The 15955-nt window shown below is 40.8% G+C and overlaps 1 protein-coding gene across 3 annotated transcripts in view; it reads left to right on the forward strand.

Annotated features, from left to right (window-relative positions):
• The window catches only part of CCDC186 (coiled-coil domain containing 186), a 60908-nt gene extending 45213 nt beyond the window's left edge, over positions 1 to 15695 (forward strand). For all 3 annotated transcript variants that reach the window (XM_038410444.2, XM_038410445.2, XM_043518468.1), the window contains 6 exons: positions 2976 to 3231; positions 4352 to 4541; positions 5209 to 5289; positions 6632 to 6842; positions 9526 to 9745; positions 11526 to 15695. In XM_038410444.2, coding sequence (XP_038266372.1) covers positions 2976 to 3231; positions 4352 to 4541; positions 5209 to 5289; positions 6632 to 6842; positions 9526 to 9745; positions 11526 to 11609 — 1042 coding nt within the window. In that variant the 3' untranslated portion in view covers positions 11610 to 15695. The remainder of the gene's footprint in view (positions 1 to 2975; positions 3232 to 4351; positions 4542 to 5208; positions 5290 to 6631; positions 6843 to 9525; positions 9746 to 11525) is intronic.
• The last annotated feature ends 260 nt before the right edge of the window (positions 15696 to 15955 follow it).

Here is a 15955-nt window from a genome sequence, read left to right on the forward strand (position 1 = left end):
AAATCAAACCTTTGTAGAAAATGCGATCAGAATAGAAAAGTGACTTCTGTGAGAAAGCAAAGGTATTTCTATTAAATATACCTCTTAAGAGCAAGGTGGGATTTTATATCTCCTTTATTAAAGAAGTTATCAATTTAGGACAGGATGATCTAGTGCTGTGACTTTTTTCTCTATGGAGGTTAACTGGAATTTGGAAACTCTTGACTAATCTACCTGATGAAAGGAAAACTGTCTGCTTTGAAAAATCATAATTCACTGTTAGATTTTTCCTTTAGTTGGGATTAGAATGAAATGAAATACTTGACCATGTAATAGTCAGTGACCTAAAATTAGGTCTATCCTAATGAAGAAAACAGCCAATGTCTTAACTAGGTTATTGTGGAGGATTGTTATGTAATAGGTAGGTCTAAAAGAATTGTCAAATACCATATGAATGTGTGGCAACAAATCATTTAGGCAGGTTTAAGGTGTATTTGTGGTAACATAAAAAGCATGAAAAGATTAGGGGTTTTTACTTACTGAGGAGGCATTTATGTAGTAACTAATATTTCCCAAAAGGTTGTTATGAAAGTTTGTGAAGAAGTTTTGTTACCCATTGATTACAAAGTAATGTGAGACACAATGGATTATACTGACATGGCAGGCAAAGTATTGAATTGATATAAATCAGAATGGCCCTGTTCCTAATACAAGTTTTCTGCTTCCATAAAGAGAAAGTATGAAAACATTCCTGTAGAAAATTCAAGCTCATTAACTGGGAAAGACTGGCAAAAGTAGTACCTTATAGGGCTAATTCTGCAAGTTGCTAAATGCCTCCTGCAAAATTCTGCGTTGTTTCATTTCATATTGACTTTAGATCAAGCCCTGTGACTTCACACAAGTTTTCAAATTGATCTTCTCATGCAATCCTTTTTATTAATCACGAGTGATGAGTACTCAGCCATCTAGCGCAGTCAAGGAGCATATTGTAGTTGACATCTTAATTACAAACAAAAATTAAAGAAAAATGCACCAAACTATAGTCCCAAAGACTGTAAAGTTAAGTCCAATAAATTGGTTAGAATTGAATTGAGCTACAACATTTGGATCCAGATTTTTTTGAATCCACCTTTCCAGACTTCAAGATGCTCAGATCTGGGATTTTGGCATAGTGTTTATAGAGAATAGGGGTCAGTTGCAAACATTGGATCTGAATTCAGATTCTAAATCTCCCCAAAGTTTGCGGTGTCCTGGTCTGAAGTTTTGGTTTAGATATGGGCATGCAAACCTTGCTCTGCTGTGGCCTACAGAATAGGCAAGGCTAGTCATGGGAGCTAGGCTAGGGGTCATAGAGAATGCACTGGATTCATCTTATCTTCCAGGCATCCTCCACCACGTTTCTTATGGAGCCTTTGCAGTACTTTGAAACTGGTAGAACACTTTGGCAGGGGGAGACAGCCACTTGAACTCATGGGGGTGAATCCCCCATCAGGGTCGAGTCAGTATTATAACAGTATTACTGTTATAAAATGGAATTTTCAAATTTATATAGCATTCAGACTCCTCTATTTACTAGTCATTATCAGGGATATGATACTGCTGAGGGCATTTTGTGCCAAACAATTTAAAAATTCTGCACCAAAAACATAAAACATTCTGGGGACAATATTTTAAAATTCTGCAAGTTTTATTTGCTAATAATTAAATGCAGAGGCTCCAGCATGGCAGTGGAGAGCAAAGGCCGCTGGCTGCATGAAGATGGGAGATCATCTTGCAGCCTCCCCACCACCCATCCCGGGGACACAGACTCAGTGGTGAGGGTGTGCCCAACACTGACGCAGCACAAGGCCTGGGCCTGCCCCAAATACACCCTGGGGCCCTGGCCTTCTGCGCCAGGCACACCCAGGTGTGGGGCAGGCAGGCTCAGGCAGGATCTAAGTGTGGAGTGGCTCGGGGGAGGGGGTGCCATTGTGTAGTGAGAGGATTCTGTGGGGCAATCTGGATGAAGGCAGCTCAGTGGGGAGTATAGCTGTGGGGGGATCTGGATGCACAGAGGCTCATGCGGGGGGGGGGTTTCAAGTGCAGGTGCAATGGGACTCTGCAGGGGCTTCCAGGAGAAAGTGGTTGGGGCTCAGTGGAGGGGTCTGGGTGTCTCAGCAGGGGAGTATGGATGTGGGGGTTCAAGGGGGTGGGGATCGTCAGTGTGGGGGTTTGAGTGCAGGGAGCTCAGTGGGGGGTGGTCTCGGTGCCGGGGGCTCCAGATGCAAGGTTGAGGTTCAATGGGGTGGAGTTAGAGTATGGAGGGCTAAGGGGGTTCTGGGTGAGGCTTGGCAGGGGTGTCTGGGTATGGGAACTCTGGATGCACAGGGGTTGGGCGGATGGGGGAGCAGCTCCCTGTACAGTGATCCCTCTCCCTGCAGCTGAGGGTAATGGGGGCAGGAAGCAGGGGAGGATGCTGAGCTTCCTGCAGCTGGGGGAGGTTTCTGGGGATGGGTCTGACACAGGCCTAGTTTCTCCTTACAGGGGAAGAGGAAGTCCCATCCTCACCTGCCTCCACCCCAGCAGTGACTAGCAGCTGATCCCGGCTCAGGGTAGGAACCACTGGCTGGGGTGCCCTAAACTTGTGGTGATTTTCGTCTCCGCCAGCTGCTCTGGGTGCCTTAAATGATGTACCTGCGCAGCTAGGGAGTGGTGCATGACTGCTCTTTCCGCTTCCCTTTGCTTCCCTGTCAGAAAGTCATTTTTCTGCAGAGAAGCAAAGAAATTTGTGCAGAACATGAATTCTGTGCACGTGCAGTGGCACAGAATTCCCTCAGCAGTAATATGATTAGGATCACTAACAGCTTGGAGATAAGAAATATCTTTCAGATGTTGTTACAGATATGAAATGGCTTGAAGTTTGAAAGCTATTTCATATCTGTGATAAATATTTAGTATTTTCACATTTGATATATGTTTTAGGGGTGACTTGAGCTTAAATATATTTGTTTTGGTAGAGATGAACAAGAAATCAACACCTTGAAGGAAGAACTGGACAGTCTGAACTCTCTGATTACTGATCTCCAAAAGGACATTGAAGGCAGTCGGAAAAGAGAATCTGAGCTGCTTGTATTCACTGAAAAACTAACGAGTAAGAATGCACAGCTGCAGTCTGAAACCAACTTCTTACAGACCCAGCTCGATAAGCTTACCTACAGTGAAAGAGAGTTACAGAGTCAGTTGGAACATGTGAGACAGACTAAATATGATCTGGTGAGTTACAACATGCAGATGGATTTTGTACTAATAGGTTATCTGATCAGGGCTGGTAACTAATAGGTTATCTGATCAAGTTGTTTGCCAAGGCTCCAACTCGTGCAGTGTCATCTTGAGTGCACAATTTCAGCTTTCATTTAAAAAGTTAGTTGCTAGCCCTTGCAGTTGTGAATAAAAGCTTGGAAATGTGATCTGAATGTAACCAAAAACTTCTGCCTGAGCCTGTAGACTCCATAGCACCATAGCTTTGACATGTGAACTGCCCAATATGTGTCAATGGAAGACCCAGTGCTCTGGGAGAGGGACCCTGTTGCTTCTCCTGACTCTCTAGGAGGCAAGAGTTGACTTCAGCCTCCGTCATTTAGGTAGATGAAGGATGGAGTCTCAACACGAAATTAGGGCAGTGAGGGTGGAGTCATAGCAGGGGGCCAATGTCATGGCATGCCTAGGGCCCTGGACTGCCTTAATCCAGTTTTATACCCAGCAGGATTTAACTCGCATGTGAAAATGACTCTGCAAGTCATTCATGTTTAAAGAACTTGTTTGTTATGTAGAAGACTAGAATTATTTTAGGCTGCTCCCATTGTCCAGAGGTATTCCTGTAATATTTAACAGTGTAATTTTAAATAGGCCCACTCTGACTTCAGTAGGACTACTCACTTGTGTAAGCATTTGCAAGATTGCAGCTTGATTTTGTGTATCAAGTGTGCCACAACTGGAGATCCTTTCGTAAAATGACTTTTTAAAATCAACCTGGAGCAGCCTTTGTGCTTGTATCTGTATGCTCCCATCAGTTGTAAGAATAATTTTGTGGCTATAATAAAAATTATTACTAATAGCCTCATCATGGTTCTATTTTGCTGTGTGCAGATATATTTTGAAAAGTTACAAACTGGATTATTTTTAGAGTTTAAATCTTATTCTGCACTGCGCTAAATTCTGGAATAAGTAGTACACCCTGTTTACTGCCATGGCCTATCCCACACTGGTGGTATTTGGATTAATTAATGGTTCATAAAATGATGAAGGGCAGGTGCAAAGCGCTGGTGATGTTGACATTAAGCAGATGGTTATGCCTAGTGATTTTAGATGGTTTTTTTTTTTATTGTAAATTCAGGCAAACAAACTGCAAAAGGAGGAAGAGCTACATAAACATGAAGTCCAGACACTGCAGACAGACTTGGCTTCTCAACAGAAAGAACTAACAGCACTGAACACCCAAGTAGATGAATTAAAAGACGAGTTAGTTACTCAAAAGCGTAAACATGCGGCAAATCTTAAAGACCTCACCAAGCAACTTCAGCAAGGTGAAAACTCCCTCCCCCCCAAATTAGTCCTGTGTCCGCTGGAGTAGTTGTTCTCAACCAGGTGTCTGGGGGCCCCTTGGGGGGGGACCATGAGAAGGTTTCAGGGGTCCACCAACCAGGGCCAGCGTTAGACTCGCTGGAGCCCAGGGCAGAAAGCCGAAACACTGCTTTATGGGGCTGGAGCCCAGGACCCCGAGCCCCGCCACCTGGGTCTGAAGACAAAGCCTGAGCAACTTAGCTTCGCAGAGCCCCCTGTGGCGTGTGACCCCAGGCAATTGTCTTGCTTGCTACCTCCGAATGCCAGCCCTGGCTTTTATATGCAGAAAACTAGTTGTTGTGGCACAGGTGGGCCACAGAGTTCATATAGCATGTTGGGGTGAGGGAACTCAGAAAGAAAAAGATTGAGAACCCCTCACTAGAGTGTACTAACATACTCCTCCTCACGCCCAGCGTACACTGTTAGAGAAGGATTAGAGAATGGGCATTAGACCAAGCGCTTAGTGATGTTCACATGGTTTGTTAGTCTGTAGTATTCTCACATGTATGATTTGGCAATTAAAGAAAACCGTCTCAGTTCCTGGTGGATTGGGGTGGTATGTATGTGCGGGTTCCATTTTCTTAGGATTTTTTTCCCATTTTGGTAACCCTCCTCATGTTTTCTTGTTAGCACGAAGGAAATTGGATCAGATTGAAAATGGCGGCTGTGATAAAGAAGTTAGCAGTATGGGGAGTCGTTCCAGCTCATCAGGTAACGTAACAAGTAACAGTTCTGCCTTTACTGTTCAGTTTTAATAACTCACTTAATTTACTGCCATGGATTTAGGGTGTTTGTGTTTTAAATAGTTACTAGTTATTTCTGTACGTTATGTACTTCTGAGCTATGCTTTTGTTAACACTTCAACAAAACTTTCTGCTGTAGAACACCAAGACTTATGGAATATCGTCAGTCTTGGTGGTGAAAGTCCTGGAGTCTGTTTTAGTTTGCTATCTCCCTTTTCTTTTAGTTTTGAGATACATAGACTTGATAACTGCAGTGTTTGCCCAGTAATCCTTAACTGAAAATCAGTGTATGTGTAACTGAGAAAAAGGAATATCTTTCTTATGTTGCAAAGTGTGGGGAATTCACTGAGGTTCAAGAACTTAATATAGATATAGGGGTCTCAGGCCTAATAATGGCACTTGTTAATATAATTGTAGCCATGTGTTCTTATTATAGACAGTCTAGTTTTTTTACTCCTATCTTTTTGAACTTGCTGCTTTTATGTTCAGAGGTACCTTAGATGACACTTAAATGTAGCCAAAGGCAAAACAAAAATCAGTAGTTGTCTCCATTATTGTTTGTTTAATTGCACTAATTGACAATTGGCACTGTGTAACTGGTAAATCAATGGGCATATTTACAGGCATCACTGTGCTTGTCAAATTTATTCCTTTATTGTTCTACCAGGAAGAAAAATGTTTTTTTTTTCTGCCATATCATTGGCATTTATTTACCTGATCAATATCACATAATTTTAAATTAGGTTAATTATATTAAAGTTGATGCACCTTCAGTCGATAAGGTTGTGTTTGAGATATGTAGCCTTTCTTTTCCCTTGTAATCCCCCTTCATCCCCATCACTTTTAAAGTTGCTTCCAGAGCTTCTCGGTCCTTCTACTGCTATCAACCCTGCAGCATTCTTGTATTTAATAGTTTCACTGGTCTATCTGTAGTTTTTTGGTAAAGGTTAACTATATCCGTGTAGAACATAATACAATTAAGTTGATCCAACTCTCTAGTGTGGGCAGTTATATCAGTATAAAGGTTCTTGTACAGAAATAGGCTATATACTGATGGAAGCACCTTTATTCCGCGATAGCTGTGTTCACACTGAGGAGTTTACCATTGTCTGAACCTATATTGTGAAAATGGCACTGTTATTACGTACAGCTACTCCAGGAGTAGCTAAATTAGATCAACATTTTATGAAGAAAGTATTTGGGCACAGTCTGGAGCTATTGATTTTGTGATGAGATGGACTGGCGTACTTGGCAAGAAGTACTCGTTTATTATAACGTACACAGTTCTAAACAATGTCACTGTTTGGTAGGGTCCCTTAACGCACGAAGCAGCAACGAAGATCGCTCGCCTGAGAATACTGGATCTTCAGGAGCTGCCGATAGCTTCCCAGAAGTGGACAAGGCTGTCTTGATTGAGAGAATAGTAAGACTACAGAAGGCTCATGCTCGGAAAAATGAAAAGATGGAATTCATGGAGGATCACATTAAGCAACTGGTGGAGGAAATCCGGAAAAAAACCAAGTATGTATGATATTTGGATCACATAGTGTTGGCTCTCAATGACTATCCTGCACCAGAACACTCTCTTACATAACACACACAATTAACTTGAGATAGAAAAATGTTAAATGATAAAACATCTGCAACCACAGCAGACCTCAGATTTTAATGTTCACCTTATTTTCTGTGAACAGTTACTAGACTATGCAGCACAAAATGGAAGGCCCTGGATCTGTGGCTTAGTCCCATTTGCTCCTTGAACTTGTCAGGAGCTGCCAGTGCTGCAAGTTCTCACCCTGTCAACAGTGCCTCTGCTTTAACAGCGACTCCCTCTGGCTGTTTGAGGTGTGACATTGGTATAGAGAGTCAAGTTCTTCTCTCTCAAAAAAATGCTGTTTGTGATGCATCGTTTCTATGCTGAGAGGTCCTCGGTTGACACAGAGAGTCTAGTATAATTCCTGATGGGAGCCTTAGGGTGCAACTGTAATACAAATAATAAATGATGATTGATGCCTATTGTAATAAAATATGAGCCAAAGCCTGTCCATCTTTAGTATAGGATATAAGATTTCTCTTCTCCATGCTGTGCAGGCTATGGGAGCTCCTGTCATTTAGCCTGCTGGCTAAGTTCCTGTCTAAGGTCTGCTCGTTCAGTATTGCTGGGGGTCATAAGGAAGAAGTTGGAGTATACTCTCCTGTTTTGAAGGAATGTTGTTTGTATTAAATCTAACCGTTATCACATGCAGTCCTCTATTATGGTGATGCCATCTCATGAGATGGTCTCTCATAAAAGATCATAGCTTGTGAGTTCCCTGGGGTAGGGACCCTCTGTAGTGCCAGTACAGTGCCTTGTAACACAGGGCCTTGATCCCTCACTGGGTTCCTTAGGAACTACTACAATAGAAATGCTAAACAAGCTGTCTCATTCAGACTGTAACAAAGCCAAACAATTATTAATAACTTTGACACTTCAAAAACATACTAAAAACAAGTAATGTGTTTGGTGTCTCATGTATAAAAACACAGGCTGTTCTGAAAAGCAGCCATGATTTAAAAGTGACTAATTGAAGAAAAAAAAAAAAACTTTCAGAAACCTAATGCAATTTTCTAACTCTCAGTAATTACTGCCTTTCATGTAAATTGAATCAGTGCAGATTCATTCTGAGCACGATGGACAGTGCTCACCCAATAAGCAGCTACTCAGTATTTTGTTTTATCCTCTCTGTTCAGTGAGTGCCCCGAGGCCTTATTTATTGTACCCTATTTAAACTGTGCTCTGAGGACAGAATTGTTAATTTTCCTCATGAGCTTTTCTATGGGGCTCTCACTACAGTAGCTGAATACTTCATAAATCTCTAAGTGTATTTTTACAATATTTCTGTTACGAGAAGGGATATTATTCCCCTTTTACATATGGGAATTGAGGCACAGAGTAAGGTTGAAAGTGTCTACCCGTCTTAGTGTCCAATTTGAAAAATCAGACCCTAGTGTTTGAGTACTTAGTATTTTATAGCACTTTTTACATTCAAAGCACAGCTACTAGTGACTTCAGTTGCAGCGATGAGTGCTCAACATTTCTGCAAATCAAATTCAAAGGTCTCACATAAAGCATCCAGGAAATGAGGAACACACAATTAGTAATGGTCTGTGAAAAGTGTGATTAAGTGATTTGCCCACCATCGCAAAAGAACTCTGTGGCAGAGGTAGGGATAGAATCCAATTATTCAGGATAGCATTCAGCTGCCTTACCTGACACCATTCTTTATCTTCCTGTCATTCCTTGCCTCACTCACTGCTCACCTTCCAACTTCACCAGATGAGGCAGGGGTCTCCTTAATTACACAACTCTTACTCATCCACAGAACATCCACCCTGTGCACGCAATGAGGCAGGAGACTATAGAAAAAAGTCATATGTGATCATGTAATTAAAGACTACATTATAATGCAGAAGGGGTTGAATTAAATTTAGTCAGGCTTGCAACTTTTTGGGATTTGTGACTTGTACTTTTGAGTCACTCAGATGCTTTGCAAAATCCCACCCTTGAATATTTCTGCTAACAAAACTGACATTTTTTTCTGGAAATGCTTTGGATTCTAGTCAGACTACATCATAAGGTTCTGTCTCCAAGAACTGTTACAGTTGCAATTCACACCCTTTTATTATTTATTTGCTTTTCTCTAGCATCTGGGTGTCCCACTCATGGATCGGGACCTCATTGTGCTAGGTACTGTACAAATACAAAAAACAAAGATGGTCCCTTCCCCAGGGAGCTTAGTCCTTTGCTAAAGCAGTGGCCTTCAGTACCGGGGTTGGTTTTTGTCACTAAGTGTATTCTTGGGGTGAAATCCCAACCCCATTGAAGTCAGTAGAAGCTTTGCTTTTGACTTAAATGAGAGTTAAAGATTTCCAGGGTCCACCCAGAAGGAGAGACCAAGGGTGAAATCCTATTTTGGGTGATGTTTGCTGTTAATGTGTGAAAAAGGAGATGAATCTGTGTGTGGCAAGAAATGACTTCAGCCATCTCCCCGTCTGATTACACCCTTCTAAGCCTTGGAGCTTTTGTATCAGGTTCTTGCTCTTGTCATCATGCATGTGAAGATCTGTTTTGTTGTAACCCAAATATAGTATATATCCTTCCCGCAAAGAATCCTGAACCATAACTCAACATCTGCAGTTTCACTCAGATTTCTCTTTTTTCCAGAATTATTCAGAGTTACATTTTGCGGGAAGAAGCTGGCACACTGTCCTCAGAAGCCTCGGACTTTAACAAAGTCCATTTGAGCAGGCGCGGTGGCATCATGGCATCCCTGTATACATCGCATCCCGCAGACAGTGGGCTCACATTAGAACTCTCTCTGGAGATAAACAGGAAGCTACAGGCTGTGCTAGAGGATACTTTATTAAAGAATATTACACTGAAAGTGAGTACCTATGGTAGCCTTTCATTCTATGAATCAAATTTTTTTTTACTCTTCTCAAATAAATACTGCCCTGAACACACAGCTACCAAAGAGGTCTCTCTAGTAACATTGACAGTGAGAGAGCAAAAATATGCTCAAAAGACACACGTTCTGATTTCTGTACAGGTTGGAATTTTGTGTGTGTGTGTGTGTGTGTGTGTGTGTTTATCTTAAAATGGGGATGATTCTCCTACCACTAGGCTCATGATTAACAGTTAGTAAGGAATGTATCTACAGTAACTCCTCACTTAAAGTATCAGAGAGGTAGCTGTGTTAGTCTGGATCTGTAAAAGCAGCAAAGAGTCCTGTGGCACCTTATAGACTTAGACGTATTGGAGCATAAGCTTTTGTGGGTGAATGTCCAATTCGTCAGCTGCATGTAGTGGAAATTTCCAGAGGCAGGTATAAATATGCAAGCACTTAGTCGTCCTGGTTAACATTGTTACATTGCTGATCAATTAGGAAACATGCTCTTTTAAAGTTGCGCAATGGTCCCTTATAACATTGTTTGGCAACCGCCTGCTTTGTCCACTGCTTGCAGGAAGAGCAGCCCGTTGCAGCGAGCTATTGGGGGCTTGGAACCAGGGTGGACTGGCAGCCCCCCCATCAGCTCCCCTAAGTTCCCTGAGTGGCAGCCGCCCATCAATTGTCGGCAGTTCAGCTGTCCCTCCTAGGGTGACCGGATGTCCCAATTTTAGGGTCTTTTTCTTATATAGACTCCTATTACTCACCACCCTGTCCTGATTTTTCACACTTGCTGTCTCGTCACCCTAGTCCCCCCCAACTGCCATGTGCTGCTCCTGCCCCTCTGCCTTGGAGCCGCCCCTGGAAGCCTCCTGCTTGCTGTACAAGGGGGGTGGTGGAAAAGAGGGGCCTAATGTCAGGGTGTCCCCCTCCCCCTGCACTCCACTTGCCCCATCTCCATAGAGCAGGTGGGTGGACATGACAAAGCTCAGGACGGAGGGAGGCTTGCTGGCAGCAGCAGCTGTCTCAACTTGCTGATCTTCTTAAAAGGGCAATGTACTTAAAGTGGGTACAGCATACTTAAAGGGGCAATGCGCATCTCTCTGTCTGCCATGCTGTCTCCCCTCCCTTCATTTGTGCTGCCTTGTAGAGTGTGAGGCTACATTAACAATGTGTTAACCCTTGAGGGCTCAACTGAGTGCTAGTTCATCATTTAGCAGTAAGGCATTCCCTGGGAAATATCCCACCCTCTGACTTCACCACCTCAACCAAGTTTCACAATCATTGCTGTGTACAGTATTAAATTTTGTTTAAAACTTAATCTTTTTTGTCTAGTGAAAATTTTTTCCCTGGAACCTAACTCTCCCCCCCCCCTTACATTAATTCTTATGGGGAAATTGGATTCGCTTAACATCGTTTGCTTAAAGTTGCATTTTTCAGGAACATAACTATGTTAAGCGAGGAGTTACTGTATAAGCTGATCTCTGATTCCATGTCTATCTTTGTATGTTGATTAGTTTTGAACTGAAGCAGTATACCTTTTCGGCATGCTCAGTAGAATCCTAAAATCTATAAGAAAGATACTCTCCTTTAGAGCATCACATTCACTATTAATGTGGGGAGAGAAGGGTTGCTCCCCCACCTTTTCACTGTCAGGTAAGCATGCTGTTTTCAGGTAGCAATCCACTCATATTGATGGCAAGTGGTAATTTAAATTCAGTATTGTTCATTGCATCTACTGATTTTCTCTTATTGTTCCCTTCTGTTTTGTTCAAAGGAAAATCTGCAGACACTAGGAACAGAAATAGAACGGCTTATTAAGCACCAGCATGAACTGGAATGGAGGATGAAGCAAGTGTAAAACTATGGAACAGTCAGAACAAAGAAATAGGTGCTGCAGACTGTCATTTTAAAGTTTCTCCTGTAAACTGAGTGTCAACCAACGGCAGGGCCTAATCCTGCAAACCTTTAACCACACAAATTGTCCTTCCAGCCGTGAGAGGCTCTGTAGGATCAGGTGTGAAGTGTGTTTTGCCTCAGCCATTGATGAACTTTACTATAGGCTACATTCTTAGAACTCTTCTCTGAAATTAAGGCATCCAGATGCTTTGCGGTGTGCACTACATGTAGAGTACATTTCAGTGAGATTTTAATTTCTGCACTGTGCAATTAAACAGCCTGCTAATGATAAAGCTTTCAGGGGAGAAACAAATTGATTTGCTGTGGAACATATGCAGTGCTACTGAGCTTCCAGGGCTTTGAGAATCTTCTTCCCTATTCTGTAAGTGTTTGATATATTTAAGTTGATCAAGCAATTAACATATGCATGGGAAAGGGGCTTTATAATGAACTTTTGTAAAAAATAATTAAGGACATGTATATTTTACCATTGGACAAAAGCTTAATGGCTTCCCTGGAAATTTAATATGAATTGACTTTTTTTGTGGGGGGGTAGGTAAACTAGCACGAAATTAGAATGAGAAACTTCTGCTGCTGACACAGTCTGATATAGCTGAAAATGCCTAGTATCAGCTCACCAAGTTTTTCATAAAATCCACATCTCTAGACATAGGAATCTGAATAACTTTGAACTCAGGTAGATTTTGTAAAATAAGTTTGATTTTCAATATAAATTAACACAACTTTTAAAGTGTGAGTTAAGTTGTCCATTATTTATATACAGACTCCCTTATTGCAAGACATTCCAATCCATTAAAAAAAAACACAATGGAGGGCGGGTTTTGTTTAGTCATCTTAATTGTAAGTATAGTCCAGCTAGTAAAACTGACTAAGGTATATTTAAACGGTGAACTGAAATTTATTGGTGGAACTGTAGAAGCTGAACAGACATCACACTCAACTTTACTGATGTGAGTTAGTCTGTCAAAATGACTTAATTGTGACCATCATTTGAAATGTCAGGTGATATCTCCACCCTTCATTCAAAGTGATGGGGAAATAACAAGAATGGTGTCACCTTGAGGCTGAGTCACCTTTTTCTAATATTACACTGTAGAAAATATTGTAACAGATGGACTGGAATGGTTCCACTCCTACAGTAAATGCATATTTTATGGAATTAGTGCCCATGTAACTAAAATGGGCGAGTCAGACCAGTTCATCCTGTAAATATATTTAGGGTTTATACTGTATTTATTAAATATTTGCACTTCCTATGCTCATGAAAAGTATTTAGTGCACATGTACAAACACTCCACAATTTAATATTACCCATTTTAATTTGAAAGGCCACTTATTTAAAACCTTATTGCAGTGTTGTCTGTTAATCTTTTAAATGTTTCTATACCCCGTCACCACCTATTCCCTTACTTCATGTGCAAACCGAACTCTAATCTGTAAACACAGGGTAAAAGTTACCAAGGGATCTAAGTTATAGGTGCCTATGTATTGTCAAAAGCCCCTAAGTCACTTTAACCCTTCTGAAAGTTTTACCCAGGAGTGCTTAACTTGGTCTATGAGAATAATTCTGATTGTCAGTAAGATTTCCTACATGTAAAGTTAAGCAAGGTATGCAAGTGTTTGTAGGATCAAGGCCTGGTCTATGTAGAATTCCTTATGAGTCCTGAACAACTGTCATGTTTAAAAAAAAAAAAAGTAAATTGAGCATTTATTTGGAAGAAGGTAAAAACTATTGATTCAAAACTTGGAGAGTTGGGGAAAATATGCCCCAACTGTGGCTCTCAACCTTATTAGTTTTTAAAATACATTTTTTCCAAGAACAAATGAGGCCAGTGATGAAAGCTTAGCCAGCCTAGGTCAGGCTTACCTCTCCTTCATTCCTCTGAGGGGAAGTGAGTAGGAAACTTTAACCTCTGAAGGAGAAAATCCTAGTTCCATTGATTTCAATGGGTGTTGAGTGAAATTCTGGCCCCTCTTGAAGTTAGTGGACTAGTAAGCATGTCTGACTGAATTAGACCCCACGGCAGAACAAAGTGTTCAGGAACAATGGTCACATCTCCAGATAACTAAGTTCTCATACCTACATGTACTAGATCTGTGGTTTTCATACTTTAAACAATGGAAACATTCAGTTTCTTGTATTTTTTTTCAATCCGAAACTAAGCCTATAATTTCTTAACTATTTGCTGGAGTATTTAATAATGTAACCTTTTAGTATGTTCTGCAGCTGTTTAATGTGAATGTAGTAAAGAAATGTGATGCAGATGGGATAAGTGCAATGATATTGTGGAAATTCTTACTGCTTTATGGCATTGTCATTCCACCTCTTAAATGATTTTAGAGCACCTAGTTATCCTCCCGTCTTGCTGAAAAAAGTGCTGCTTCCTCTGTGTTAAACACTACACATTTACAGGATTTTTCCCTTGGTTGTATAAATTGTATATGTAGTGGCCATGACATCCTAGTGTTCATTATATTCTAGGCAGATGTTTTGTATAGGCTTTTTCTTTAATGCCCCATCACAGCTGGAAATGGCACTCCAGTAGTTGTTAGTGCCTATGCACATCTTTGCCATCATACTTTTGACATGATGCAGATTGTTGTAGGAATAATTTGTTAGAGTAGTTTTGCTTGACTGTATAGATGTCAGTTTTCTCATAGAAGATGATGCTGCAAATTAAGAGAAGCTTGTATTTTCCTCATGAATATTCTTGTCTGACTAATATGCTAGTGTTTTCATGGTATACTGCAAGGATCAGAATGATTTCTTTGGTGGAGGTAAAACATTGCTAGTCTCTTTTCTAGGGGAATAGCTTTAAATCAAAGTGAAATCCAGCCCTCTATGGAATCAGCACATGGCCTATGCAACAATTGTATCCAGTTGATCCTTGTTTGGGGAATTTAAGTGTTGCATCAGCTTTGTGGTGGCTGCTGCAGTGATAAGTATCAGCCAGGCTCTCGAATATGGAAGGAGAGAGTGTTGTGGTTTTTTTTTTTTTAAATAAAATCAATGTTAAATTCTGGGAAGTATAGTAGGCTAGTGTTTTCAGAAGGAGAGACAGGCTGTTAGGTGCCCACTGTCCAGTGAAATTTAGTGGTACTGGGTAGTTAGGTATTTTTGGAAGCTGCCTCAAGTTCCTATCTAAACCTGCATGATAGGCTGAAGTAGAATTTGCAATTTTTTTTTTTTGGGGTAACATACTATCCAGGCTGACTGTAGTTTCAGGTCCTAAAGAATCTGCTTCTGACTACTTACTGTTGTGGTCTTTCCACACCATGGAAAAATCCTATTCCAGATTATAAAGTCAGGCCCATGTATCTGAATGGCACCCTGTATGCCAGACATCAGCTGTCCTTTCCCTTTTAAATCCACTTAGGGCATGCAAGTTTTTGTGAATAGACTTCTAAAAACAATGGGATCTGGGACTTCTAAAAACAATGGGTTTGTTTTCCCAAAACATTTTCTGCTTTGCAGTTGCTTACTGATCTTCTTTGCTTGTTGCTGGCAACATGCTGAAAAAAGTATAACTTTTGAAACTGGTTTGGCACTGCAGTACAATTGCTGTGTTCTTACCTAAAACTTTATACCCACTACTTACTTTGGGAGCAGCAAGGTAGTTCAGATGTACAGGCCTCTCCATAAACTGTCAATAATAGCCAATATTTTTTTTAAACTATTGACACAACTGTGATAAATTATTAGTAACAGTAGGTGGCATAAGAAATCCAACCTTTTCATGCCCATCAAAAAGATAACTGAAAGTGTTGCCCAATGCAAAGAATTTTCAGCTATGATACAAAATGAATTAGATTCCACCCCCCAAAGGGTTTTATTTACTTACCCATTCTCTGCTGATGGTGAAAATGTTCAATCTTCCAATATGTACATATGCGTATTGACAAAGATACTGACTTTGATTTGATTAATTTTGTAGATACATTTCTGTATAAAATGAAGTTTTTCAAGACATGACTATACATTATGTATATAGTGTACTTTGAAATAATAAACATGAAAATATCTGAATGCTTGTTTTCACATGTCAAATCTGGGAAATACTTGGCATGAGTAAGGCCTAAGGCCCAGATTCTCAAAAAGGGGAGGCTCCAATTCCCATCTTTGCTTTTGTTGCATGTTTCTGTATAAGATGTGAGACCTGGTAACATTTTGGTGATGGAACCTATGATGTGGATGAGAGTTCAAGTTGTGCAGGAGAATCTAAACATGGTTTCAAATAATCAAGTGGTTTTTGGATGTCAGATTGAGCTCAGATATTTCCAACTACA

Source organism: Dermochelys coriacea, chromosome 7, assembly GCF_009764565.3.
Source record: "Dermochelys coriacea isolate rDerCor1 chromosome 7, rDerCor1.pri.v4, whole genome shotgun sequence".
Classification (NCBI taxonomy): Eukaryota; Metazoa; Chordata; order Testudines; family Dermochelyidae; genus Dermochelys; species Dermochelys coriacea.